This window comes from Chrysochloris asiatica, unplaced genomic scaffold, assembly GCF_000296735.1.
Source record: "Chrysochloris asiatica unplaced genomic scaffold, ChrAsi1.0 scaffold00041, whole genome shotgun sequence".
In the NCBI taxonomy this organism is placed as follows: Eukaryota; Metazoa; Chordata; class Mammalia; order Afrosoricida; family Chrysochloridae; genus Chrysochloris; species Chrysochloris asiatica.
Window position 1 is genome coordinate 107863 of NW_006408559.1, and position 27931 is coordinate 135793.

At 42.5% G+C, this 27931-nt stretch overlaps 1 protein-coding gene across 1 annotated transcript in view; it reads left to right on the plus strand.

Annotated features, from left to right (window-relative positions):
- The window catches only part of SND1 (staphylococcal nuclease and tudor domain containing 1), a 550040-nt gene that overhangs the window by 50627 nt on the left and 471482 nt on the right, over window positions 1-27931 (plus strand). The window contains exons 4-9 of the mRNA XM_006861100.1: window positions 5245-5323; window positions 8881-9041; window positions 9930-10021; window positions 10736-10894; window positions 12198-12304; window positions 18341-18431. Coding sequence (XP_006861162.1) covers window positions 5245-5323; window positions 8881-9041; window positions 9930-10021; window positions 10736-10894; window positions 12198-12304; window positions 18341-18431 — 689 coding nt within the window. The remainder of the gene's footprint in view (window positions 1-5244; window positions 5324-8880; window positions 9042-9929; window positions 10022-10735; window positions 10895-12197; window positions 12305-18340; window positions 18432-27931) is intronic.

Consider the following 27931-nt stretch of genomic DNA (forward strand, 5'->3'; position numbering starts at 1 on the left):
GGGAGAAAGATGAGGCTTTCTGCTCCCGTAAAGATTTACAGCCTCGGAAACCCTGTGCAGGGTCGCTATGGGTCGGAACCGACTCGACAGCACTTAACAATAACAACAACAAGACAAGGGAAACCAATATTCATAAGACAATCAAGCATCTTAGTATTATTTCCCCACTTCAAACTATGCTTAGAACCCTGTTGTTCTAAGGTTAAGCATGCATCACTATTTACCGCTGTACCACTTAGCCCATGCAAACCTGTCTCAGTGTTCCCCTATCTATCTTGTTCTTACTCTTTCTCACCCTTCTTGTATTACCCTCCCCAACACCCGAAAAATGATGTGTCTACCCTTACTTACCCTGTGCTCTACCGTTGCCTCCCTCCATCTTCCCCTAAACCCTGCACCCCCAACCCCACCATTGTGGTTACTTTATAGTCCATTAACTTTTTTCTCCACTTAAGATACTATTTTATCCTGTAATCTACCTGACCTTCCCACCACCTAGATCTCCATTCCTCTGTGTTTACCTTCTTTCACATTGTAATTGTTTTGATCATAGACTGAACTCCCAGATCCTCTGAATTTGTTCTTATAGTTTTATTCTGTTTTCGACTCTTCCATTTGTCGATTGATTTCCAGGTGATGCTGCCATGAACGTCAATCTCTGGTTGTTGTCTGTTCTTGTTGGTTCTCTGTTCACAGAACTCCCTTTAGGATGTTTTTCATCACAGGTTTGGCTTTTGCAAAATCCCTTAGCTTCTGTTTATCCTGGAATGTTTTGATTACACCATCTTATTTTATGGACAGCTTTGCTGGGTAGAAGATTCTTGGTCAGCAGTTTTTTTCTTTCAGGGTTTTATATCTGTCTCCCTATTGCCGTCTTACCTGCATGTTTTCTGTTAAGAAATCCGAGCTTAATCTGATTTGCTTACTTTTGTATGTTACACTTTTCTTTTCCCTAGCTGCCTTCAGGATTCTGTCCTTCTCTTTGATTTTGGAGAGCTTGATTATTAAATGTTTTGGTGATTTTCTTTTAGGGTCTGTCCTTCCTGGGTTTTGTTGAGCTTCTTGGATGTTTATCTTTTTGCTTTTCAGGATGTTAGGGAAATTTTCTTCCAGAAGTTCTTTAACTGTCTTTTCTGTGGACTTCGGTGATTCTTCCTGTTCTGGAATTCTGAAGTTAATCCTCTTCTTGTAGTCCAACATGATTCTTAGACATTCCTCAGATTTTTTAATCCTTCTTTCTGCTTGTTCTTCTATCTTAGTGGTATTGAGAGATTTATTTTCAAGCTCACTAGTTCTGGCTTCCATCTCTTCAATTCCGCTCCTTTGCCCTTTCAGTGTATTGTCCATTTCTGATATTCTATTATTAATCATTTGGACCTCTTTCTGTAGGTTTTGAATTGTTTCCAGTGCTGTATCTATCTAATTTGATTGTTCCTGTAGCACTTTCCTGACTTCTTCCTTATTTTTCTCAACTCCATTATAAAGTGTTTTGATACATTTTATAATCATTTTTCTGAATTCCTTCTCAGACATTTCCAAAGCCTGCCCATCTTCCAGTATGGAGTGTAAGTCTGCCTCCAATTCATTTGTTTCAGTCATTTTATCTCGTTTCTGAACATGTGTCGATATGGTCGTCTGTTTCTGTTTTTTGGGCATATTCAGTGGTTAGCTATGGCCTTAATACTTAGATGGGTGTGTATTTTGGTATTTTTTATGCTTTCTGATTGCCTCTAGGTACATATAATCAGGAGATGGGCTTCCCTTTTCACTTTGTTCCTGAAAAATTTCAAAATGCCGCTGTTGGTCGTTATGACATAACTCAGGATTTTATTTTTGGTCTGTTTCCTTTTTAGTCTGCCTGTCCTACTCCACAACCCATGTTTAGGCCTTTTTCCTAGTGATAAACAGTTCAGGGCCAGCTGTGGCTATATTTCACTGCCATTTGGTTTTAAGTGGAAACTGTCCCTTTAAATTTTGAGGAGATCTGTGCACATGCATAATAAAACCGTCTGAGGGTGGGGGTGGGGTGTCCACTCGTTCATGCACCCCCTCTAGTCACCAGAATGGAGGTGCACAGGCAGTGAGAGGTCAATAAACATACGAAGAAAAGAATGTCCACCCCTTTTTCTATGTGGTTCTGTCAGGCAGCAGCTCCGGGAGCAGCTGAGCACCTTGCATTAGAAAGTACAGGATATCTTGCTTCTGCTATAAATTCCATTGGCTGTAAGCCTTCCAACTTTCTAAATATTCCTTTATATGTGGTTCAATGTTCTGGGACCATCCCCTGAGCCTGCTTGGTGGCTCGTATTCTGTGTTGTTGCTGATGGAGCTCCTCACTGCACTTGTACCTGATCCACCATCTTGTTTGTTCCAGGGAGCCTTTCAAAAAGGGAATTCAGAATTCAGAATCACTAGGAAATAAAACACTGATGCATTCTTGTTAAGTGATGATTGGTTAAAAGAATATAAGACAAATAACAGTGCAGTGTCTTAAACAGTTTAAGGATTTCGTTCTGTGAAAAACTTCAATTTGGTTAACAGCTGGCCGATCTTCTGTTACCCCACAAGAAACCTCATTGGATCACAGATAATTGCTGGCTTAGATATTTCGATAAAGAGACCACCACCAAGAGTTCATTTAAATAACCTTGGTCTTCAACTGAAATGGCCAAATGGCTTATGTTAAGAGAAGCTGACCTTTAAAATTACCTCTAAGGTTGATTTTCAAAAAATGAGTTTTCAAACTGACCAAATTACAAATTGTATGCTATTTGTTATGTTAACATAATAGTGTTTAAAGGAAAACCTAGTAGGTAATCAATAAATATGCACTGAAGGAATGATTGAAATGACCTACGTATTCCAGTTTTAAAGAAGTGCCTGTTAACATTTAATATTATCCCTCAGGTACTTGAATCGGGTCTCAAAACTGAGTCTAATAAAAGGTGGAGTGGAGTGACTTAGACCAGGAATAAGTATTCATACGGTTTCTCAGTCTTTTATGATGGTAGAATTTGAGAATTTGTGGTAACCTAGAATTTGTAAAAATACAAGACATGCTTAGTGGAGAAAATGTAGTCACCCACCTGCTCTGAATAGAGTCCCCAATGTGGGAAGGAATGAGATAAAATAACTAGGACTGGGTTAGATTCCTAACTTGGTTAGTAATAAGAGTCTGTTTCTTGACCTGTTCACTCCTTTCTCAGTATTCTCCCTACATTTTGTTGCTTCCTCTCTAGGGACTGGACCCTTGGGAAATGCATTTCCTCTTTTTGGAAGGAGCAATGAGAACTCACTTTTCAGAAGTGGGCCGGATACAGCCGCTTTAGAGAGCTCTGTGCCAGGCTGTCTGCACACTCTTAGGTCTGCTATTGATTGGCTGGTTTTATGGCACCTCAGCTTCTTTGTTCTGAGCCTGGTTCCCCACCCGTCCACCAAACCCCTGCCTCTTGGCACCTTACCATTCCACTTTTCCCTTTGTTGAATCCTTCCTTTTGAGTTTCCTTTCCTTGGAATTAACTGTTGCTTTGAAAGAACCAGTTTAAAATATGCTAATGGTAGACAGCTGTGTGTCTGTGTCTGGCTGGACTCAGCCGGTACCTCAATGGGAAGGGTCATGTGATCAACACTCAGCCTCAGAACCTGAGCACACTTTGAATAAATGTCATTTGCCTTGTGTGTCCCCCTCTCCGTGCCTTTTCTTGGTAGGAAGAGAGGTTTCCCCTTCTCTGATGCAGAAATGTGGGCATGCTAGCAGCAAGCCATTTGGGGGTGGGGTGGGGAGAAGAGGGAAGACCTGTGTGCTTGTTAGAGCTTGCAGAGGTAGCTGTAGAGTATGCTGACTATAAATCGTATGGGATTGTATTCTGTGCTGACATTCCCTATCACCTCTACTGCTGTGTTTCAGTTTATCTGGGAGCTTGTTCTCTGCCATATTAAAGATTTTTATGCGGTGATTCCCTCATAGATGTCTTCTTTTATTATTGTGGCCAACAGGCAGAGATTTAAGAGAATACATGGAGCCTAAGAGCTTTTTCAATAGCATGGACATACAATTAATGTTCCAAGTGCCCTAGTAGAACCTAACCAGGTTGGGTTTCATGTTGAACTTCATTTCTCTTGCCTGTTCTGAAGGCTGCAGTGTGTGAGGTGAAAAATCTCAATGCTGTCCCCTCAGTATCTGTGGGAGAAAGCCTGTCACGTGGGGTAGCTTGTGGGAGTAGAGAACAGGATGTGTCGGAGGAAATGGACTTCCTGCTGTGAAGTGTGATTTACAAAAATCAACACAAACCCATTCGTCGAGTTGATTCGGACTCATGGCAACCCTATAGGGCAGTGTCGAACCGTCCAGAGGACTTTCTTGGCTATAATCTTTATGGAAGCAGACCACTGTGATTTTGTTCTGCATGACCACTGGGTGGGTTTTAGATCATAGTCAAGTGCACACCATTTGGGTTACCTAGTGGTTACGAGTCAGGCTGCTAACCTCAGGGTCAGCAGTTCAAAACTACCAGAGGTTCCGTGGGAGAAAGAGGAGGCTTTCTGCTCCCATAGAGATTTACAGCCTCAGAAACCCTATGCATGGATGCTTATGAGTCGGAACTAAATCCATGGCACACCACCACCACCAGTTGGAGTCCTGGTGTGGCGCTGTAGGATTAGTACTGGACTGCTAACTGCAAGGTTCACAGTTCAAAGCCACCAGCCATTTTTGGGAAACCCTGTGCAGGGTCCCTATGAGTCGGAATTGACTTGATGGCACTAACAACATCTAGTGTTGGTAGTACCTTCTTTTTTAAATCCCTGCTATGTGCTTGGCACTGTGCCTGGGATTTATATACATTATCATTTAATTCTCACAAAAACCTACCATTTTATAGATGAATAACCCAAGATGCTGAGAGGTTGGTGTGTTTTCTGAGATGATCAGGTGTTCAGTAGGCTCCACATGGGATGTGCCCTCCTGGCAGTGTTCTGTGTCTCCTGGCATTGCCTTTGGCCTGGGCAGTACACTGGGAAATTAGAAAGAGGCCGGAGAAGATGTCTGCTGGACCTGTGGGTTCTACCTACTAGGCATCGTGGAAGAAGAGGCTTCCTAGAAAACCTAGCACTGTGTCTCTGCCTTGTGTGGTTTTCTCCTTGAAGATGGAGGGTAAAAGTGGTCCCACTTGTGCTCTTTCCCTATAGTCGGTAAGCTTGAATCTTGTATGTAATTCCTGTTTTTCTCTCCTGCTCTGGCTGCAGATACCAATGGGGAAAACATTGCTGAGTCTCTGGTTGCAGAAGGCCTAGCCACTCGGCGAGAAGGCATGAGAGCCAATAAGTAAGTAGACATTATTTACACCCTGACCTTCTGTTTCCTTCCAGTCTGCTGTGAGAGCTGGAGTTGCTCAAGGGAGGTTGGCTGTATATTGGTTTTGCTGTGTTTTCACCCCTTCCCCTGTTTCAAGTACCATTTTAGGGTAATTTTAGGTGCTTCTAGGCCATTCCTGCCCAGGTGTGGATTATTCTTAGCCAGGAGGTCATGCCCCATTCAGGGGTGGTATTTGGCATGTGGCCTTGAAACCCTGGCAGTTCTATTCTGCATATTAATAAGACTCAATACAGCTGTATCTGAGACTGTAGACATTCAGTTCCTCAGTATTTCTCACCCATCCATCTATTCCAGAATATCTGTGCACACCTACTAGGTGCCAAACATTGTCCTAGGCACTGAGACATAGCCATGAACAAACTTAGCCAACATTTGAATGGGAGATAATAGACCATTGAACAGTAGCTGTGTAGGATTGTATCAGATGTGAGGACTATGTACAGTGAAAGATAAAGAAGAGTGTATATATTAATACACTTTAGAATCTGGGGAAACTGACCAGGTCTCCATTGTTTTGCTTTGAAAGAGAAAATTTCTCTATCCTCAAAATCTTCTAAGTCTGTTTTGGTTTACAGATCTGCAGATACTTAAGTAAAAGTCTTTGTGTGTTTTGCTAATGGCAATATGCGTGTTCGTTCTGTTAGCCATGCCAGATTTCTGTAGCACCTGGGTCAAGTTCACGTTTACCAGTGTGCTCACAGTAGGATGGATTGCAGCTGGCATTAATTAACACTGTAGTGTCTGGAAAGTAATTTTAAGGTGAAAGAGGCTGTTTATACTGTCAAATCCTTGTTATATGAGCACTGTAGCTGATGAAGGAGCCCTTGGGCTGCAGTGCTTAAGTGCTTGGCTGCTAACCGTAAAATTGCTGGTTTGAACCTACCAGCTGCTTCCTAGGAGAACGAAGTGACAGTCTTCTTCCTTACAGCCGTGGAAACCTGATGGGGCAGTTCTGCACTGTCTTGTAGGGTCACTAGGAGTCTGAACTGACTCAACAGTAGTGGGTTTAGTTTGTGTTTTGATTTGTTGTTGTTAAGCACTGTTGAGTCAGTTCTAACTCATAGTGAACGTGTGTGTAGGGTTTCCGGAGAGCGGCTGGTGATCTTGTAATTTAAATGGATCCTGCAGTCTAGTGCATTAACCCCCAGCACTACACCAGGACTCCTGTTTTTTGATAGGTGTAGGAAAGATTGTATGTAGATCCGTATTGGAGAGCTGTACCCCGTGATGGGCATAAGACAAAGATCTCTGGTAGTGTAGTGGTTACAAATTGGCCTGCTAACCTCAAGGTCGGCAGTTCGAAACTACCAGCGGTTCTGCAGGAGAAAAGATGAGGCATTCTGCTCCCGTAAAGATTTACAGCCTTAGAAACCCTGTACAGGGTCACTATGAGTCGGAACCAACTCCATGGTACTTAACAACAACAACAACAACAACCAGTGATGGGAAGGAGTGAGCCAAGGCTTTGTTTGCATCTTCCTACCTTCATAGTCTCTGGGCCCAAGTCATTCATGAACGTTTCTGTGGTTTCTCCTGACTGCAAGGGGACATTTTCGGAGTCTGTCATTGGGTGTGTGTGCACATGGCTATTTGCTGAGTTAAGACATTTACTTCAAGTGGTGTTTTTGGATGCATGGTGAAGTTTTATCTTAAAGACATTGGTTGGCATGATTGCCATTGCAGTATTTTTAGGAGCACAGTTTGCAACCAGAATGAAGAATTAAAGGCTCTCCAGCAGTGTTGCACCCTCTGCCCTGGAGTACCTCTGTTTCTCTTCTCTCCAGTTATCTTGACTTGTAGCCTCCTTTTCTCAGTTTCTATGTTTGCTTCTTTCTGTTAAGTTGTATTTCTTCATCTCATTCTGACAGTAATTTTTGTTCTGTTTTTATTGGTAGTGAGTGGTGGCAGTAGTATTTGACAACTTCAGGTTTGAGAAAGTACATGTAATTCCCATGTAGAAATCCCTACTGATGTTGGTATGAGGTTCAGTGTATGTGTACAGCCATTGATGGATCCAGTTGTCTGAGATGCAGCCAGGTGATGGTGCACAGGCCTTGCAATTCACAGTTCACATTGGCTCAGTTGTGTGTGTGAGAAAGGAGAGGGGCAGAGACAGAAGAGCTGTTTCTGATTTTTTTTTTTTTTTTTGAAGTTGTTTTGCTCTGTCTGCTGACTCTTAGTCCCTGAACGACTTCCGTTCTTAAGTGTGTTTTTAAGCCTAATGTGTAGGTAAGTCAGAACAAGAGGTAAGGATTTTAGTCTGTCTCACTTTATAGCAAGGCAAGGAGCCCCAGTGGTACTATAGGCTAAGCACTGTCCTACTAACTGCAGGTCCACAGTTCAAAGCTCTCTAGGAATTCCTCGGGAGAAAGATGAGGCTTTCAGCTTCCGTACATTTACAGTGTTAGAAATACTTTACAGGGTCACTAGGAGCTGGGATTCACTGGGTGGCAGTGGGTAGAGGATGGGTCAGTGCAAGGAAAGTTGTCAGTCCTTTTTCATGAGTTAAAAGCTGCATGTGTAGCAAGTGAAGGTCACTGTGCTGAAGAAGTCGTTGTGAGTAGGGTTGGTTCAGGAGTCCTGGTGAAGCACTGTGGGTTAATGCGCTGGACTGCAAAGTCATTTTGATCTGCAAGGTTGGCAGTTCAAGCTCACTAGCTGTTTCTCAGAAACCCTGTACAAGGTCGCTATGGGTCGGAACTGACTCGATGGCACTTCACAGAAGCAACAAGGTTGGTTCAAGGGGCTCTGGTAGCATAGTGGATTACGACTTGACTGCTAATCTCCACCGGAGAAAGATGAGGCTTTCTGATACAGAGTCACTATGAGTTGGAACTACTCCATGGCACATAACTACCACTACCACCAGGGGTTGGTTCAGTCGTTTCAAAGTGACCACAAGCTTAAAGGACAAATAGGAGTTGTCCACAAGACTGATATTCATAACCTGATGTTGGTTTCCTGGCAGGTGAAGGCAGACTCTTCCATTTTCAAGCTTTGCAAAGCTGTCCTTGTTGAATGTGTAAGCAGTTCTGGGGTGACATTATCTGTAATAACAGTGCTTGTGCTGGAGAATGGCAGAGAGTGAGGATGGCTCTTAGTCAACTTCCCTGCACGGTGGCCTGCTGAGTTGGGCCTGGATTCTGGGTCCTGAATCAGATATGGCTTAAATGAAACTGCACCTCCTGCAGCGGCTCCCCTCTGAGCCACCAACTCCTTCTCCTGTGATCACTGTGGGTGGCAGTACCAAGATTGGGTGTTCTTTGGGACATCTCATTAAATGCTCTCAGGATTTAATCTGTTGTTTGAAGGAACAAGTGTGGAATCTGGAAATTGCACTCCTGTGGGTTTCTGGTTGTAAGGATTGGGTCCTCGGCCATAGATCTGAAACAAAGGCATTGTCTCCTCACAAGGAGGAGATGCTGAAGAAACCCGTCGTCACGGAAGAGCCTCGTCTTTCTGCCTGTGAGCTCACTAACCATACTTGTTTGTTTTTCATGTCCCAGTCCTGAGCAGAACCGGCTTTCAGAATGTGAGGAGCAAGCGAAGGCAGCTAAGAAAGGAATGTGGAGTGAGGGCAACGGTTCACATACAATCCGGGACCTCAAGTATACCATTGAGAACCCCAGGCACTTTGTGGACTCCCACCACCAGAAGCCTGTCAATGGTGAGGCTGGCGGGAAACAGACAGATGTGACTCAGGGATTTTTTCCTTCTGTGCACCAAGATCTAGTGACCCCTTCTTTGATGTTTTTTAGTGTCCAAGGGACATCATTAAGGGTAACACAACACCGTGGTCTGTTAGGAGGGAACTTGAATTCCTGTTCTCAAAAAGATGGCTACTGAAATGCCATCTCTGAAATTTGCAGGTAGATTACCTATGTTCACTATACATGTAAACACACATGTCTATGAGGAGGCTTCGAAAAGTTCGTGAAAAATGGAATGAAAAGATAATGCACATTTTCCATGAACTTTTTGAAGCCTCTTTGTATTTATACACTATAGTTTTTGGCCCTACCTTGAGATCTTGTTAACTATGGTGTCAGTGAAATAAAATGGTTACCAATCCTTAAACTTTTATTAAGCAATATTTGCTGGGTTACTTTCTTGCCACCTGCTACTCAGGTGTGCAATCTTGCTTTTAGAGGAGAGTTCATGTATGAGCCAAGAGGACCCTGAAGGTTATGAACACCCAAGGGTGAGTCTGACCTGAGTCCTGTGGAAGAGTGTTGGGTGAACACTATGGTCTACTAGTATCCCATCGGAGTCCTGGTATGGTGCTGGGGGTTAATGTGCTGGACTGTAAAGTTGGCTTGAGCTGCAAGGCCGGCGGTTTGAGCTCCCCTGCTGCTCCTTGGAAACCCTATACATGGTCGCTATGGGTTGGAACCAATTTGACAGCACTTAACAACAACTTCAGAAGTATCCTATCAGGTTTCAGATGGAATCTTTTTTGAAAGACGGGGTGTTATGGGGAGAGGAATTAAGTTACGTGTGGTTAGATCTGGGGTACCTGTTGCCAACGACTAAAGTTGTTTCTTCTGTCATGCAGCTATCATCGAACACGTGCGGGACGGCAGTGTGGTCAGGGCCCTGCTCCTTCCAGATCACTACCTGGTCACGGTCATGCTGTCAGGGATCAAGGTCAGACCACACAGGGCTGCGGGCTGGACCTAGGGTTTCTGGAGGTGTGTTCAGTGATAAGTAGAGTGTGCTATTTGGGCACTGTGGACTGACTTGTTTCGTTCTAGTAAGGCTGTTCACATTGCCTGGGGCCTTGATACATCTTTGGGTTAAAGTCTACAGTGGACGGTTCTGGTTGTACCAAAAACCTGTATGTTTCATTTCTTGAGGTATGTTTGGAGTGGGCTATGCCGAGAGGTGGCTCACTGTTGGCTGTGTGTGCCTGGTCTTAATGTCAAATAGTCAACTTTTAAAAACAGGATTTTTTTTTTATTGTGGTAGAATATATAAACAACCCCCCTAAAAAAAACTCACCCAAGTTGCTGATAAGTTGATTCCAACTCATAAAATGTGGCATTTTAAAAGAATTCATTTTGATTTAAAAATACCAGGCATTTAAAGCTAGGCTTTGGTGAGGTTTTTCTTGGCAGTGGCTCCCTTCAGCTGCTAAGTGACATTACTTGTCCTATGATGCTGTAACTGTCTCATCTCATTTACCAACAAGCCTGAGATGTTTCCAGTTTGTTTTTACCAGTATGTTTTCAGAAGGGTTATAATACCCTGACCTGCTTTGAGACCTTGCACAGCCTGGCATTGTAGGGTATGTGCTTTCTGGAAGGTTCCGTCTGGCGTGAGTGCAGGCTGCGGGCTCAACTCTCCTTCCCTTTACCCCAGTGTCCGACTTTTCGACGGGAAGCAGATGGCACTGAAACGCCTGAGCCTTTTGCTGCAGAAGCCAAATTTTTTACCGAGTCGCGGCTACTTCAGAGAGATGTGCAGATCATCCTGGAAAGCTGCCACAACCAGAACGTTCTGGGTACCATCCTTCACCCAGTAAGTGCACTATGCGGTGGGGCTGAGCGTCAGTGATCCCATGTGCAGTCTGAAGAGTTACGCCCAGGTAGCGCAAATGGTTACGCCCTTGGCTATTAGCTGAAAGGTTGGAGGTTTGGACTCACCCAGAGGTGCCTTGGAATAAAAGCCTAGTGATCTGCTTCCAGAAGGTCACAGCCCTGAAAACCCTAGGGAGCAGTTCCATGCTGCACATGTGGGGACACCGTAAGTTGAAATTGCCATGAATTCGAATCAGCTAACAGAAACAAGTTTGCTTCCCTTGCCTCCCCCACCCTTCCCAGCTGTAAGTATCTCAGCAGAGTTAGTATCCATACTTTTTAGGCATTTTCTAAGGAGATATGAATTATCTGATAGAACTGGCAAATCTGTGTCACTTCTCAGCTTTAGAAAATGATTCTCCGTTATCACTGTACTTCTAAGAGTTTCTCCTTGAGGTTGCCAGTAGCAAAGGATGGGAAACTATGGAGAGAAAATCTATTTTCTGCATTCCAGGCCTTTTCCTGTTACCTCGTAACTCTACCTTGGAGCAAGAAATAGGTTCTTTGTGTCCTTGTCATTCTGATGGTAGGGCATTTTACCCTATTGTGCACCTTGGTAGTTGTATTATTCTTGGGCAAGAACTGATCGGTTTTAAATCCCCAAGTTGAAATGGATTGTCTTTCTTTGGACCTACGTGCAATACAGATTGAAGGTGGTGCTACTATTCTTTGGCTGGGTGACACTCCCTCCTGCAGTTGTTGTAAAGGCTTGGATGCTTGTTTTTGAATGTGCCGAAGGCAGGCCTGCTGCTCTGGACTGCTAGCTGTCTGGCTGTGCCCTGCCCAGTGGCTCAGTGTCACAGTAGAATGTGAACGATGATTCACTGGACAAAACGTAGCTGGAACTATCCCCTGTGCTCAGCCTGTGAAAAGGGGAGGAAGTGCTGATGGTAGTGAAGGCAAGAATAGGTGTAATCTCTGCTACAGATGAGCATCCTCCTCTGCCCACAAGAAGAGCTATTGAAATATCAAGTCCATTCAGTGCTACTAACATTCATCGTCCTCCTATTAAGAGAGTGTAACTGTACTGGGTGCTGTGGAGATGTGATGCCAAGGCTATTGGGAGGAACCCCAGGGTGAAGTCCCCATCTTGGGGTGGCTCTTTCAAGACAGAAGTGACTCTTACTTTTTTAGAAATTGAATCGCTGAAGAGATTGTGGTTCTGTCAACTGTGCCATAGTATGGAGAAATGGATTCTCTTGCAGCAGAATCTAATCCATGCCCACCCATGCCTTGTTTTTCAGAACGGCAACATCACAGAGCTTCTCCTGAAGGAGGGTTTTGCACGCTGTGTGGATTGGTCAATTGCAGTTTACACTCGGGGCGCAGAAAAGCTGAGGGCAGCTGAGAGGTAAGAGCCGACAGGGAGCCTTTTCCCTCAAGTGAAGGGCTTTTAGGGCAAGATGTCCCATGACCTGCCCTCCCCTCCTCCATGTTTGTGCCATTCGGGTCACTTCAGGAGGGCCTTACGTCGTCGTCTTCTGGGCGTTCTAACTCAGTGCAGGGGGAGGATTTCAGTGTTAAAGGCATCAGTCTTCATTTTGAGTGTTTTTTTTTTATAGTTTCAGGTCACTTTTTCCCCAAACCCCTCACATAAATTTTGGGAGTTGGAATGAACTTGAGGATTATTGAGGAAGATAAAATTGCTTATGAGCTGCTTCCAAACAGGCAGAGGTGTGGATTGGAAAGCATGGATGTAATGGAAACAGAACCCATGAATCCTAAACTAGGACCTTTGTTGTCCTAGTGAGGCCTAGTGCTCCAGTATATTTGATCGTGTGTTTTAACTTTTAAGTGTTCATACAACTATGAGGTGATACAGCCATGTTTTTGGCTAGGTGCTCCATGATGTATGTGGTGGTGGTGGTTATGTGCTGTGGAATCGGAACCAACTCAGCGATCCTGTACAGGGTTTCTGAGGCTGTAAATCTTTATAGGAGCAGAAAGCCTCATCTTTCTCCCGCGGAATGACTTTTAGTTTCGAACTGCTGACCTTAAGGTTCGCAGCCCTATTCATAACCAGTACGTTACATCGAAATAAGTTCCTTTCAGAAGAAACATCAGGAGAAATTACAAAAATTGGTGACTATTTCTAGTATACAAGCTCCAGTATTTCTAGATCTAGGGGAACTACTTTCACTGGTGGGAGAACACGAAGCAGGGATGAGTGGAGATGATGCCCTGGGAGGTCCTGGTCATCACCTCCTAGGATGTATTTCAGCAGAAGACCACAAACAGCTGGTGATGATGATAGACCTCTCTGAGCTTGTGGTGCAGCTTAACTTCAGAATCCTAAAACTGTGACTATCGTGATAACCTTTATTTTTTAAAATAAAATTCAATGTTGGTATTATTATTTTGTTTTGAGACTTAGATCTAAGAGATGAACTACAACAAGAACTAAGTGACTGTGGTCTTCTCTTTGCTTACATCTTATACATCCTTCTCTACCTCTATATAGAAATACTTGTAAGTTTTTATAAAAATAAAAATAATCTGGACTATTTGGTCTGATGTGTCCGAGAATGGTATTTTGTGTGATTAAAAAGCATACCAGTTGCTAAAAATAAAGCATTCCACCAAAGTAAATCCGTTTAGAGTCTTTGAGTTGCTGCACAATTCAATGGGCAGATACGGTATCTTTTCGAAGTGTTGGTATTAGCTGCCATTGAGTCGGTTTCAACTCATAGCGATCCTATACTCAGCAAAACCCAACACTGTCCTGTCCTGTGCCATCCTCATACTTGTTACTTTTGAGCCCATTGTTACTGCCACGGTGTCAGCCCATCTTGTTGAGGGTCTTTGTCTCTTTTGTTGACCCTCTGTGTTACCAAGCATGCTGTTCTTCTCTAGGGACTGGTCCTTCCTGATGACAAGTCCAGGGTATTGAGTGAGGACGGCCTGTCAGCCTCCTTTCTAAAGGAGCTTTCTGGCTATACTTTCAAAACCGATTTTTTTGCTCCCTAGCAGCCCATGGCACTTTCAATAATCTCCAACCTCAGAATTCAAGTTCATTGCTTTTCCTATGGTCTCCTTGTTCAGTGTCCAGCTTCCACATGCATATGAGGCACTTGAAAATACCGAGGCTTTGGCCAGGTGCACCTTAGTCCTCAGATTGACACCTTGGCTCTTTATCACTTAAAAAGAGGTCTTTTGCTGCAGATTTGCATAATGCAATATGTTATTTGATTTCTTGATTGCTGCTTCCATGGGCTTTGGTTGTGGATGCAAATAAAATGAAATGCTTGACAACGTCAATATTTTCTATGTTTATTATGTTACTTTTTGGTCTAGTTGTGAGGATTTTTATTTCCATTATGTTGAGGTGTTATTCATCATCAACTTGTGATGTTCAGTCTTCATCAGTAAGCCATTCGAGTCCTGCTCACTTTCAGCAAGCAAAGTTTTATCATCTGCATCTTGCAGGTTGCTAATGAGTCTTCCCCTAGTCCGGATTCTGCGTTCTTCATACAGCTCAGCTTCTCAGATTATTGGCTCAGCATAAAAATTGAATTGTTGTTGTTGTTACGTGCCACTGAGTCGGTTCCGACCCATAGCAACCCTGTATAGGGTTTCCAAGGAGCGACTGGTGATCTTGAACCACTGACCTTCTGGTTCAAATGACTTTGCAGTCTGGTGCTTTAACCCACAGTGCCAATAAGTATGTCAAAAGGATAAAACCAGGATACACACTTTTCCTGATTTTCTACCACACAGTATCCCCTTGTTCTTTCTGAATGACTGTATGCCACATGAGCACAATTAAGTGTTCAGGATTTCTCATTCTTTGCAATGCCATTCATAATTTGCTTTGATCCACACAGTCAAATGTTTTCGTGTAGGAAATAAAACACAGGTAAACATCTTTCTGATATTCTCTGCTGTCAGCCAAGATCCATATGACTTCAGCAGTGATATCTATCCCTGGTTCAATGGCATCTTCTGAATCCAACTTTAATTTCTGGCAGTTCTCTGTTGAGTGTAACGATTAATGTGATATTAATATTGTTCGAGGATTTCTGCACTCCATTGGGTCATCTCTCTTTGGAGTGGGCACAAATATGGATCTCGTCCAATCGGTTATCCAGTAGCCAAATTTCTTGGCGTAGATGAATGAGTGCCTCCAGTGCTGCATCAGTTCCTGTTGAAAGATTCTATTTGTATTCTGTCAATTCCCGAAGCCTTGTTACCGCCAATGTCTTCAGTGCAGCTTGGCCTTCTTCCTTCAACAGCATCGGTTCTTGATCATATGCTACCTCTTGAAATGGTTAAACTGATTATTTTTGGTACAATGACTTTGTGTAGTCTTTCCATCTTCTTTTGACACTTCCTGCATCATTCAGTCTTATGCCTGTGGTGGTGGTTATGTGCTGTGGAGGCAATTCCAACTCATAGCGACCCTTTACAGGGTTTCTGAGGCTGTAAATCTTTACGGGAGCAGAAACCCTCATCTTTCTCCTGTGGAGCAGTTGGTAGTTTCGAACTGCTGACCTTGAGGTTAGTAGCCCGATTCGTAACCACTACACTACCGAGCTCCTTGTCTTATGCCCATGTTGTTGTTGTGAAGTGATGTACAGTTGGTTCTGACCCATAGTGACCCTGTATAGGGTTTCTGAGGAGCAGCTGGTGAGCTTGAACCACCGACTTTGCAGTTCAAATGGCTTTGCAGTCTGGTGCATTAACCCACAGCGCCACGCCAGGAGTCCTTATGCCTGTAGAACCCTTCAATATTGCATCTTTAGGCTTGAATTTCTTCAATTCTTTCAGCTTGGGAAATGCTAAATGTGTTTTTCCCTTTTAATTTTCTAACTCCTTGTCTTTGCTCATTTCATTATAATATTTTGGTTTGTCTTAAGCTGCCCTTTCTAATCTTCTGTTTTGTGTACCTAATTAGTCTGGCTACCCTGTGAAGCCCAGTTTTTCAGTTCAGAAAACCATTTAAGTCTACTACTATTTAGCGTAGTGGTTACAAATCGGGCTGTGAACCTTAAGGTCAGCGGTTCGAAACTACCAGCCGCTCCGCGGGAGAAAGATGAGGCTTTCTACTCTCGTAAAGATTTACACCCTTGGAAACCCTGTACAGGGTCGCTATGGGTCGGACCCGACTCGATGGCACTTAACAACAACAACAACAACAACTATTGTAAATGTTATTTTACTTGATTTTTTTTTTCTTTTTAACATTCTTTAAGTTCCTACCTCCTTTTGAAGAAAGTGAATACAATAAGAGTAGTGTATACATTTTTTATAGCACATATAGAAGATTTTATGGACTTTTTGGAGAGTGGCCAGCTCCAAAAAATGGATGTTATAAAGCAGGTTTAGAATGCAAGTCATTTTTCAGAAATGTCTAACTACTTACTTTGCATGCTACACTTAAGCAACTTGCAGTGTTAGCAGAACAGAATATTCTTATTGCCTCCTATCTTTTAAAGTACAGTAGGTGTTTTACAGCTACTATATACCACGTCTACTTGTCTGTGAATGTGGCTCTTCTACCCCGAGTCTTTAAGGAGCTCTGGTGGAGTCGTAGGTTATGTGTTGAGCTGCTAACTATAAGGTCAACAGTTCCAATTCACCCGCCCTCCTACTGAAGAAACCTGAGGCTTTCTGCTGCAGTAAAGTTTTCCAGCCACAGAAACCCTATCCAGGGTCACTTTGTTTTGGAATGGACTGGACCTGACAGCACCCTTCTATAGTGTTTGTAACTCGAAGCTAAGGACTTTTCCCCTGATGGGTGTGGTTAAGAGCAGGTGGGGAAAGAAAGTGAAGCCAGGATTACCAGGATTGATTGTTAACAGGATTACTTGTGGTTGTAAAAACTTGGGACTTTAGAAGCGGGAATCTCACTACCATCAAGCCAAGAGCGGAGCGTGCCCTATAGACCCTGAGATCCCTCCCTGTGCATTGAACCTCCTTGACCTGGGGACAGAAAGTTGTGAGACTGGAGAAGTAGCAGAGAAGTTTCAGAGGAGCAGACAGAATGGTGGGTTTTGCAGCCCACAGAGCAAGGGAAGTTGAGTGCCCAAAGGCATTCGCTTGCAGAGTAGGGTGTTTTCAGGCACTTAAATTGTGTTGTCAGGTTTGCTGATTTCATGGAGCTAGAGCTAAGTGCCTTCTAGCAGAGTGTAGTGCCTTTGGGCATTTATCAACAGCCCTAAAAGAGCTTGGTAACATTGCCGGCACAGGGCAGGTCTAGAAGCCAGGAATCAGAAAGACGCCTGCCTGCAGGCATGACAAAGAAGAGGCTACCCTGACTGCAAGGACTGTACCCTGAGCATTTCTGCTCCTGAATTGCAATCTGCTCAGTTCCTAATAAACCCCCTAACTGTGTGTGTGCTGTCTAAGATCTGTGTGCTTACTGCAATGAATTAGTGAACCCAACTGAGAAATCGTGTTGTGGAGACAGATGGCTGGTGTCAGAATTGCTAAGGAAGGCTGACCTCAGCCTTGTAGGAAATGGCTTTGGGTGGTTGATGAGTTTGAGTCTCCTCGTCCCCCTTACGAATGAAGTAAGAGGGAGTCAGGTGTCACCGTGTTGCCCCCCTTTTACAGAGGTTGCAGTACATTTATCAGCAACTTCATGTTCCCCCGTACATGTTTCCATTCTTTTATAAGTACTTTGAGTCATTTGTTCATTGTTTGTTTTAAATTTTTATACAAAAAATTTCTTGTTCATAATTGGACTTAAAAAGTATCTACTTTTAAGAAAAATTTTGTGATATTTTAAAAATTCCTGGCATTAATTTCTGTTGTTTCCCCCTCATTTCTTAGGTGTAATGTAAAAGACAGATTGGTTCTTATCTTCTACCTACAATATGGGTGCCAGATTACCTTTTTCAAATTGAAATGGAAATTGGGCAGCCTCATGCTCGTTTCAAAATACGTTTATTTGTTTAGATGTAGGCATTCTTCTCATTTAAGAGAGCACTTGCTGTGCATTTGTAGTCCAAAAGCTAGCATATAGGGGTTTCTCAGGAGCAACTAGATGAGCCAAAGAAGGAATGGTCAAGGTGAATTTAGCTCACCCAGTTATATACATGGAATCCCAATCTATGAGCCACAGATTGATGAGACCTATGCATTTGGGATATTTGCAGTTGATGTACACTTTTTTCCATGGGAGAAAGATAAGACTTCATGCTCTCAAAAGGATTTACAGCCTCAGAAACCCTATACAGGGTGGCTGTGAGTTGGAACTGATTTGATGGCACACACCACAACCATGAACTTTTTCTGTGGCCTTCACCCTTCTGCCTGGACTTGCTCTTGGGTGCCTCATTGATGAGGTAGTGGAAGATTCTGTACCATTTACTCCCAGGATGATGATGGACTCTGCTACCAAACTCATATCCCTTCATGGTCTTGTCTCTTGCTTTGTTGTCAGGTTTGCCAAGGAACGCAGGCTGAGAATCTGGAGAGACTACGTTGCTCCCACTGCTAATTTGGACCAAAAGGACAAGCAGTTCATTGCCAAGGTGAGTCATTCTCTGCATTTAAACATGTGTAGTTTACATTGCTTGCCTAGTGGTAATACAAGGCTACCACCAGTAGGAAGTCCTTGAGCTCTTGATTATTTCCAGGCAAGCCATGATGTGTATGTGTGTGTATTTTTATTTGTGGGGAACATGAAACCATAGAACTTTTAAAATTTCTCATTACCAGTAAGCATGACTTCATTTGAATTAATGAAAATGAATTCTAGACATTATCACCTTGAGATCTAATTGCATAGGTATTCTTTTATCATCTTAGGAAATGACTAAGAGTCTCTGAGATTTCCTGTACCTAAGGTTATCACATAGAACACTTCTCTGTTTTGGGTCTCTTACAGGTCTGATATTTTTTTTAATGCAGTAATTCCCTGAGAGGTTTCCTCCATTGATGCATCCTGAGAGAGATCTGGAGGGAATAGAGCTACTTGGTTGTGTCAGAGATGTTGTAAAACGTTCTTTTCTTCGTTGCAGTGTTTGGTGCTTTGAGTGGTAAAACTGTTCTGTTGTTTTTGCATTCCCAAAATGCTGAAATGTTTTCTAGTTGTTCTTACTTTTGGCAAGAGATGCTGGAAGATTTGTCTTGACGGGCTAAACGTGGTTAAAATATCCGTGTTGTCTGAGGTGGCTGGCCTAGTTGGCTCATCCTGAGTAGTTTGGGGTGGAAAGCCACTAGGTGGCACTGTCAGCCTGAGAAATCCTGAAGTGGTTTCTGTTTGCAAGGTAATGGTTTAGCAAAGTCTCTGAGGAATTGGGGTTGAATTTCTTTTGCACCATACCTGGAGCAGTAGGTCGGAGAGTGCTCAAGTAGCCTCTCTCATGCTCTTTAGGAAGTGGCTTCCTAGCAGCTGTCAGGTTAACCTCTTTCACCTCTGTTAGTGGACGTGAGGGATAGCAGTCCCTAGTCTTCATACTTCCTGCCTATGGGCACTGGCCTGGCTTGGAGACTTTGAAATGGGTTGCTGTTACTTGGAGCTATCTGCTGTGTTAGAAGACTGCAACTACACAAGAAAAGGGCAATTATTTACCAAGAAAAGTGCAACTGTCCACCCAGCAAAGGAAAGGGGGGCAAGTCTTATGCTTTTCACTATTGTAGCTCTGGTGGTTTCTCCGAGTAATGGGAGTGAGGCTTGGGAAGACTCAGTGCCATGTTCTATACCTGCTAGTCCATAGTTGAAACTGAGTTTAGAGAACAATTTGGAAGATTATGAAGGGTTTTGGGCCTTTCCTGAGAAGATACAAAGACATTACTGAAGAAATTCAAAGTATTAGATGCTTGAGCTACTTTGCATTGATTTAAAATATCACTTTACTGGTAACTAGAAAAGTGAATACGCTGTGATTTAAAATTAAGACAGGTGGACACCAGGGTTGTGTCCTTTCAATCTCTATGCTGAGCAAATACTCTTGAAAAGCTGAATTATATGAAGAAGAACACAGCATCAGGATTGGAGGATGTCTTCTTAACAACCTGCGATATGCAGATGATACAACCTTGCTTGCTGAAAGCAAAGAAGATTTGAAGCACTTACTGATGAGTATCAGAGCACAGCCTTCAGTATGGATTACAGCTCACTATCAAGAAAACAAAAATCCTCACAACCAGACCAATAAACAATGTCATTCATGATAAGTGGACTAAAGAGTGAACTTTTCAAGGATTTCATTTTACCTGTATCCATAATCAATGCCATGGAAATAGTAATCAAGAAATTAAATGACATATTGCATTGGGCAACTGCTGGCAAAAGACCTCTTTAATGAGTTACAAAGCAGAGATGTCACTTGAGGGCTAAAGTGTGCCTGGCCCCAACCATGATATTATCATTCATATCATATGCATGTGCAAGGTGGACAATGAATTAGGAAGACCTGAGAAAAATTAATGCATTTGACTTATGGCATGGCGAAGAATGTTCAAAGTGTCATGGACTGCTAGAACAACAAATGGGTCGCCCTTGGAAGAAGTGTAGCTAGAATGCTCCTTAGAAGCCAGGCTAACAGACCTTCCTCTCTTGGATTTTGGACATGCTACCATGAGAAGTCAGCTCCTGGAGATGGAAATCATGCTTAATAAAGGGTCAGCCAGAAAAAGACGCCAAAGAGATGGACACTGTGGCTACAACCACAGGGTCAAACATGGCAATAACTGTGAGAGTGGCTTAGGTGCGGACAGTTCTGTGTGGTGAGGTGGGGCTGACTCAACACTACTGAACAACAACAGAAAAGGGAGAGCTGGTGGTAGAGCTGTTTCCTTGCTGTATCTTTTTTTTTTTTTTTTTTAATCTAGGTGAGGCTTTTCATTAATTACAGTGATAGACTAGAGAAGGTTGTTCTAGGATTATGAGGAATAAATGGGTTCTTGTTGAATCCTATACATAAATTTAGGTCATTTGGATATTTGTTGTTGTTGTTGTTAAGTGCCATCGAGTTGGTTCTGACCCATAGTGACCCCGTATAGGGTTTTCCAAGGAGTGGCTGGTGAACTTGAACCACCGACCTTGCCATTCCAACCGACATTGCAGTCCAGTGCATTAACCCACAGTGCCACACTAGGACTCCCATTTGTATATGTTGTTGTTGTTAAGTACTGTGGAGTCGGTTCCGACTCATAGTGACTCTGCACAGGGATTCCGAGGCTGTAAATCTTTATGGGAGCAGAACGCTTCATATTTCTCCATGGAACTGCCGCTGGTAGTTTTGAACTGCTGACCTTGAGGTTGGCAGCCCGACTCGTAACCACTACGCTACCAGAGCTCCTTCCGTTTGTATATAGGTCTGCTTAAAAAAATAAGAGGAAAAATGGTCCTTGATTTTAAAACTTTTTGTCCTTTGGAACTATCTCAGCATTAGTTTAATTTTTAAGACGGTGCAGGAGGAAGCATAAAGACGATAAGCAAAACCACCTCCCCGTTACCACCTGGATGAAGCACTTGTGGTATAGCGGGAGCCAGCCAATTCCAGCCTGTGGGCTAAATTCAGCGTACCACTCGTTTTTGTCTTGCCCTTGACTTCAGAGTGGATTTTACATTTTTAAAAATAATTGGATAAAAAGGCAATGTTGTTTATTATGTGAAAATTACACAAAATTCAAATTTCAGCGTTAGACATAAGTTGGAACATTATTTGGCATGTAAAAGTTAACATGAAATTCAAATTTCAGTGTTAGACATAAATTGGAACATAGCCATACCCATTCATGTAGCTATGGCTCATAGCTGCTTTTGTGCTATAACAGCAGAGTTGAGCAGTTTCATCAGAGACTAAATGACCTGCAAAGTCTACAATAATTTACTATCTGGCCTTTTACATAATAGTGTGAGCAGGACTGGTAGAGATTACGAGTCAGCAAAGTACCTTGATAGGAAACAAAGAGCTTGAGCCAGAATGTAAATCAAGGCGTCCCTCCCTTCATCAAGGAAATCTTGCTACAGGAAGACACTTCAGCCATGTGTTGATTGATAAATTCTATGTACGATCTAGAACAACTTTCATATCTCATTGCTGACTGGCAGCCATTCTTTGAGTAGCACTGATTGGGACTCTTTTGTATATTATTTTTAATATGTTCAATTTCCTTCTCCCTTGAGGCAGCCACTCTGGACCATTGGCTAAACCACATGTGATTACATGCTTATGTTGCTATTTATTGCTTTTTCAGTTCTAGGCATTATCTCTTTCCTTCATGCCAAGACGAGGATTTTGTTCCTTCTCACACAGACAAACTCACGTCGGCACATGAGCTCACATCCCCAAGCCTTCCAATCTAATTGTATCATAATTTTGGTTAGGTTAATATTCATTGTTTACAATTTTGTTAATGCTAACCACCACTGGGTCATGTAGAGATTATGATTACTTTTTATTTCCTAGACAAGTTTTTGCTTTCCCTGGAGTCAGTCATTTAAAAAATTATGCATTTGTATATGCACTTATTAATTCAATCCCCAGCCTCTGCTTGTCTGAACCTTCTCTCTAAACCTTCTTTCAACCTGCTAACACCTTCTTTATCAAAAATACTTTCCTGGAGCCTTTTGACCAGCACTAGTCTGGACTGGTGTCTGTGTTTTGCCTGTTATACAGCTGTCCTCTTGGAGTCTCTTCACCATTCATCATCCGTTTGGGAACTGCTTTCTTTTCCCTCACTCTGGGGTAAGAACTACATTTGCAGAAGCCCATTGCTTCATCTTTGTGGTTACTGCCCCACTTTGATAGCACACACTTTCGAGCTTCCTGGGAAAAGAGTTCTTGGCAGATAGTTCATGTCTACTCTGCTTTTATACTTGGTTTATATTTTAGCTGGGTATAGAATTAGAACTTAAAATCCCCTTTTCCATCAGGATTATGAAGGCATTGATCATTCTGCTGTCTATTCTGTGTGTACTTACACATCTGTAGTTTTGTCTAGTTGATGCCAACATATAGAAGAACTGCTCATAGGGTTCCCTAGGGCTGAAATTATTATGGGAGCAGATTGCCAGATTTTCTTCTTGTGGGGCCATTGTGTGGGTTCTGCCTCCATTTCAGTTATCAGCTGAGTGCTTAACTATTGCACCCCTAGTGTTCCTACTGTTTCCCCCAAAGAAGTCTGAAGCTGTTCTGATTCCTTATCTTTACATGGTTTCTTGTTTTTTCTTTCTGGAAGCGTTTAGCAAATTCTTTTTGATTCCTATGTTCTGAAATTTTCCACTGATAATGCATTTTTATCCGTGTGCAAATGGATATCCATGTATGCTTCATTATTTAATCCTTTAGTTCTGAGAACAACTTGTTTCATTTCTTTTGCACTGATTTCCATCTAGTTTCTTTCCTTTTTCTGGAATTCCTATTGTTTGGATGTTTGACTTCGTGGGCGGGTCCTCCAATTTTTTCCTGCTGTATTGTATCTTTATTTTTTGTTCTGTTTTCTAGATTTTTTCATATTTATCTCTCAGCCCTTCTATTGAATTTTCATGTATCATATGTATGTTTATTTTCCAATGCTCTCACGTTGTTCTCTGACTGTCCTTTTATTAGTAGGATTAACTTTTTCCTCCCCAACATCCTGTTCTTGTTTCATGAATGAGGGTCGTCTCTTAGTTCTCTGAAGAATTAGGGTTTTTATTGACGTTTTTTTCTCCATGAATAGTTTGTCTTCTTTTTCCTCCTCTTTGGTTATTTGGTCTCTCAGCTCCCATATTAGAGGCTTTCCTCAGATGTCTGGTGATTCTGGGCTAGCTCTCTTGTTTAAGAACAGGGCATTAAAACATTGTACCGGAAGCAGTGAACATATGTATGGGATTTAACAAGTACAGTACATTCCACAGATTTTGAGCCAAGCCTAACTTTTGGCCCCATTTTCACCACTACTTGAAGCTCTGAATATTGCCCATTTCTGAGTCTTTTGGGGGTGATGGTCTGCAACGCAAACTGGACTGATTATTGAGTTTTCCCACCACTGGCTCAGGCTTCCGCTTTTGAGAGTCTGTGGAGTCATTTACCACTTTTCCATCTGCTTTCCAGATTACCAGGTTGTATTGTTATTCTCTCCTCTCACATTCTCTTTGTCCTCTTGGACTTGTTTCTCCAGCAGTAAATACATGCCTTGATTTTCACTTTTCAGGAGAGAATCAGAGTAAATATCTGATGTAATTTCCCATTAATAGCACCACACTCCATTGTAAGGGCTCACCATCATTTCTTTAACTGGTCCTGGTGTGCTGCTATAGGATAAAGCACTGGGCTGCTCACTACAAGGTTTAAACCTACCAGCTGCACCTTGGAAACCCTATACAGGGTCATTATAATCAAACTGACTGGATTACACTTAGTAACAGCAAAGTACTTTGATAGTTATATAGATGATAACTTTTCCTTTATTTAGAAAGTAATTCTTGGACTGTCCTTTTAACTAAATCTCCCTATGTTATTGCCAGTTAGTGCTGTTGAGTCAATTTTGACTCCTAGTGACCCGTTATAGCATTTCTGAGGCTTTAAATCTTTGCAGGAGCAGAAAGCCAGCCTTATGTTTCTCCTGCAGAGCGGCTGGTGGGCTCGAACCTCTAACCTTGGGTTTGCAGTCCAGTGCTTATTGTATAGAGCCACCATGTGCCCCATGTAAATGGCAGTTAGTTCCTGAGGAATCTTAGGGAGTGTATTTACCAAATAGTTCCCCAGCTATGCCAGCTAGTATATTCTAGTTAAGTGGGTTGGTCAACTTTTTCTTAAAGGGTCATGTAATAAATATTTTGGGCATTGTGAGCCCTCTGGTCTCTTGTTGAAATTTACTCAATTCTGCTTTTGTATCCTAATATGGGTGAATGGGCTTGTTTCTGTTCAAATAAAACTTTATTTATAACTGGGCAGTAGGCTGGATGTCCTTTAGGTCATCGTTTGCTGACTTCTGTTGTGGAATACTGACTAGATCAGCATTAAATATAAAAGGGCAGAAATAAATACCCACATTGCTTTTAAACTCTTGAGTCCAGCTGCAGCTTTGTGGGCCTTATACTTGATTTAAAATGTCTGTTAATTCCAAACTACTTTTTCAAGAAAAGCTAAAACATGTGCCCTGCTGGGCCCTCATGAACAGTCCTGCAAGTCATTGCTGTGGGAGTCTGCTTTGAGGGCGGTGTGATTGGCCTCCCTTCAGCAGCAGTCACCCTGTCTCTTGAGATATAATTGTACAGGGCACAGCCCAAATTGCTGGGAAAACCTGGAAAAGGTGACCTCTGACCTGCAGATAGTCTATCCAGAGGCTTACCCCTGAGTCAACCTTTGAACTTAACAGAGTATTCTCATGTGGCTGCATGGCCTACTGTTAAGCATGGCGTAAGCAGTGCTACTTCTTAAGAACCAAAATGCAAGGGAGGGCTTTCTTGTCTCTCCAGTTATCAGAGAAGCATGTTCACTTTACAGTGATTGGCTGAGCCTACTTGAGACTTTTGTGCCTGTCGTGGCCTGCCAGTTTCCTGCCTGCCTTCCTGTGGCGTTTTAGCTGATCTGTGCTGTTTGTAGCCATATGGTCCCCTGAGCACATGGCTCAGCTTCTCTGTCCCTGCTGCTGGATCCACGGGCCTTGCAGATTTCCAAGACCTGAATAACACTGTCGGGGGTGGAGTGGAAGCATGTCCTCAAGCGATGCCATCTCCAGATCCTACTGCCAGGTTAAGGGGGCCCAGGTTAGTACATAGTAGAGTGCTTAATCAGAGTCCATAGTAGGTGCTTTTGGTAGTGGTTAAGTGCCATGAACTCGATTCCGACTTAGAGTGACCCTGTACAGGGTTTCCGAGGCTGTAAATCTTTAAGACCAGAGCAGAAAGCCTCATCTTTGTCCCGTGTAACAGCTGGTAGTTTCGAACTGCTAACCTTGAGGTTCGCAGTCCGATTCGTAACCACTATACTACCAGAGCTCCTTTAGGTGCTTTCCGAAGATGCTCAAGAACTTCATTTGCTGTTGGGGCACAACTCAAAATGAAGAGAAACACCTGTAAACATCCACTGAAAATCGGACCATGGAATGTACAAAGTATGAATCTGGGAAAATTGGAAGTTGTCAAAAATGAAATGGAACGCATAAACATTGATATCCTAGACATTAGTGAGCTGAAATGGACAGGTACTGGCATTTTGCATCTTCTGACTGCATGGTTTACTGTGGTAGAAATGATAAATTGAAGAGGAATGGTGTTGCATTCATTGTCAAAAAGAACATATCCAGATCAGTCATGAGGTACAATGCTGTCTTTGATAGGATAATATCCATGCGCCTACAGGAAAGCACAAGGAGCTTTGGTAGTGTAGTGGTTATGAATCAGGCTGCTAATCTCAGGGTCAGCAGTTTGAAACTACCAACTGTTCCGCAGGAGAAAGATGAGGCTTTCTGTGCCCTTAAAGATTTACAGCCTCAGAAACCCTGTATAGGGTCTCTATGAGTCTGAACCAACCCAACTGCACATAACAACAACAACAACAACAGCAGCAGCAGGGAAGCCCAGTTAATACCACTATTATTCAAATTTATTCACTAACCACTAAAGCCAATGAGGATGACATAGAAGAATTCTACCAACTTCTTCAATCTGAAATTGATCAGACATGCAATCAAGATGTATTTCTCATTACTGGTGATTAGAATGCAAAGATTGGGAGCAAAGAGGAAGGATCAGTAGTTGGAAAATATGGCCTGGTGATAGAAATGATGCTGGAGAATGCATGATAGAATTCTGTAAGATCAATAATTTGTTCATTTCAAATACCTTCTTTAGACAGCATAAGAGACGACTATACACATGGACCTCACCAGATGGAATACCTAGAAATCAGATAGACTGCATCTGCGGAAAGAGACGATGGAAAAGGTCCATATCATCAGTGAAAACAAGGCCAAGGGCAGACTGTGGAACAGACCATCAATTACTCACATGCAAATTCAAACTGAAGCTGAAGAAAATGAAAACAAGTTGTGGAGAGCCAAAATATGACCTTGAATATATCCCAACTGAATTTAGAGATCATCTGAAGAACAGATTTAATACATTAAACACTGTAGACCTAAGACAGAAGAGTTGTGGGATGACATCCAGAACATCATACAAGAAGAAAGCAAAAAGTCATTAAAAAGACAAGAAAGAAGGAAAAGGTCAAAATGGATGTCAGAAGAGACGCTGAAACTTGCTCTCCAGCGTAGAGATGCTAAAGAAAATGGAAGAAAGGAGGAGGTCCAAGAGCAGAATAGAGAATTTCAAAGATCTGCTCAAGAAGATAAAGTCAAATACAATAAAATGTGCAAAGATCTGGAATCAGAAAACCAAAAAGGAAGAAGAACACGCTCAGCATTTCTCAAGCTGGGGCAACTGAAGAAAAAATTCAAGCCTTGACTTTTGTTATTGAAAGATTCACTGGGGAAATTATTGAATGATGCAGAAAGCATCAAGAGAAGATGGAAGGAATACACAGAGTTACTGTACCAAAAGGAGATGGTTAATGTTCAACCGTTTCAAGAGGTAGCGTATGATCAAGAGCCAATGATACTGAAGGAGGAAATCCAAGGTGCATTGTAGGAATTGGCAAAGAACAAGGCACCAGGAATTGATGGAATGAAAATTGAAATCTTTCAAGAAAGTGAGGCGGCACTCATACCTGCCAAGAAATTTGGAAGACAACTATCTAACTGACTGATTAGAAAAGATCCGTATTTGTGCCCATTCCAAAGAGAGGTGAACCAACGGAATGTGGAAATCATCAGCCAATCTCTTTGATATCCCATGAGAGTAAAGTTTTACTAAAGGTAACACAGAAATAGCTACAATCATACACTGATAGAGAACGTCCAGAGGTTCAAGCTGGATTTAGAAGAGGCCTACAGGAACAAAAGATATCATTGCTGATGTCAGATGGATCGTGGCTGAAAGCAGAGAATATCAGAAAGATGTTTACCTGTGCTTTATTGAGTATGCAAAGGCTTTTGATTGTGTGGGTCATGACAAGCTATGCACAGCATTTCG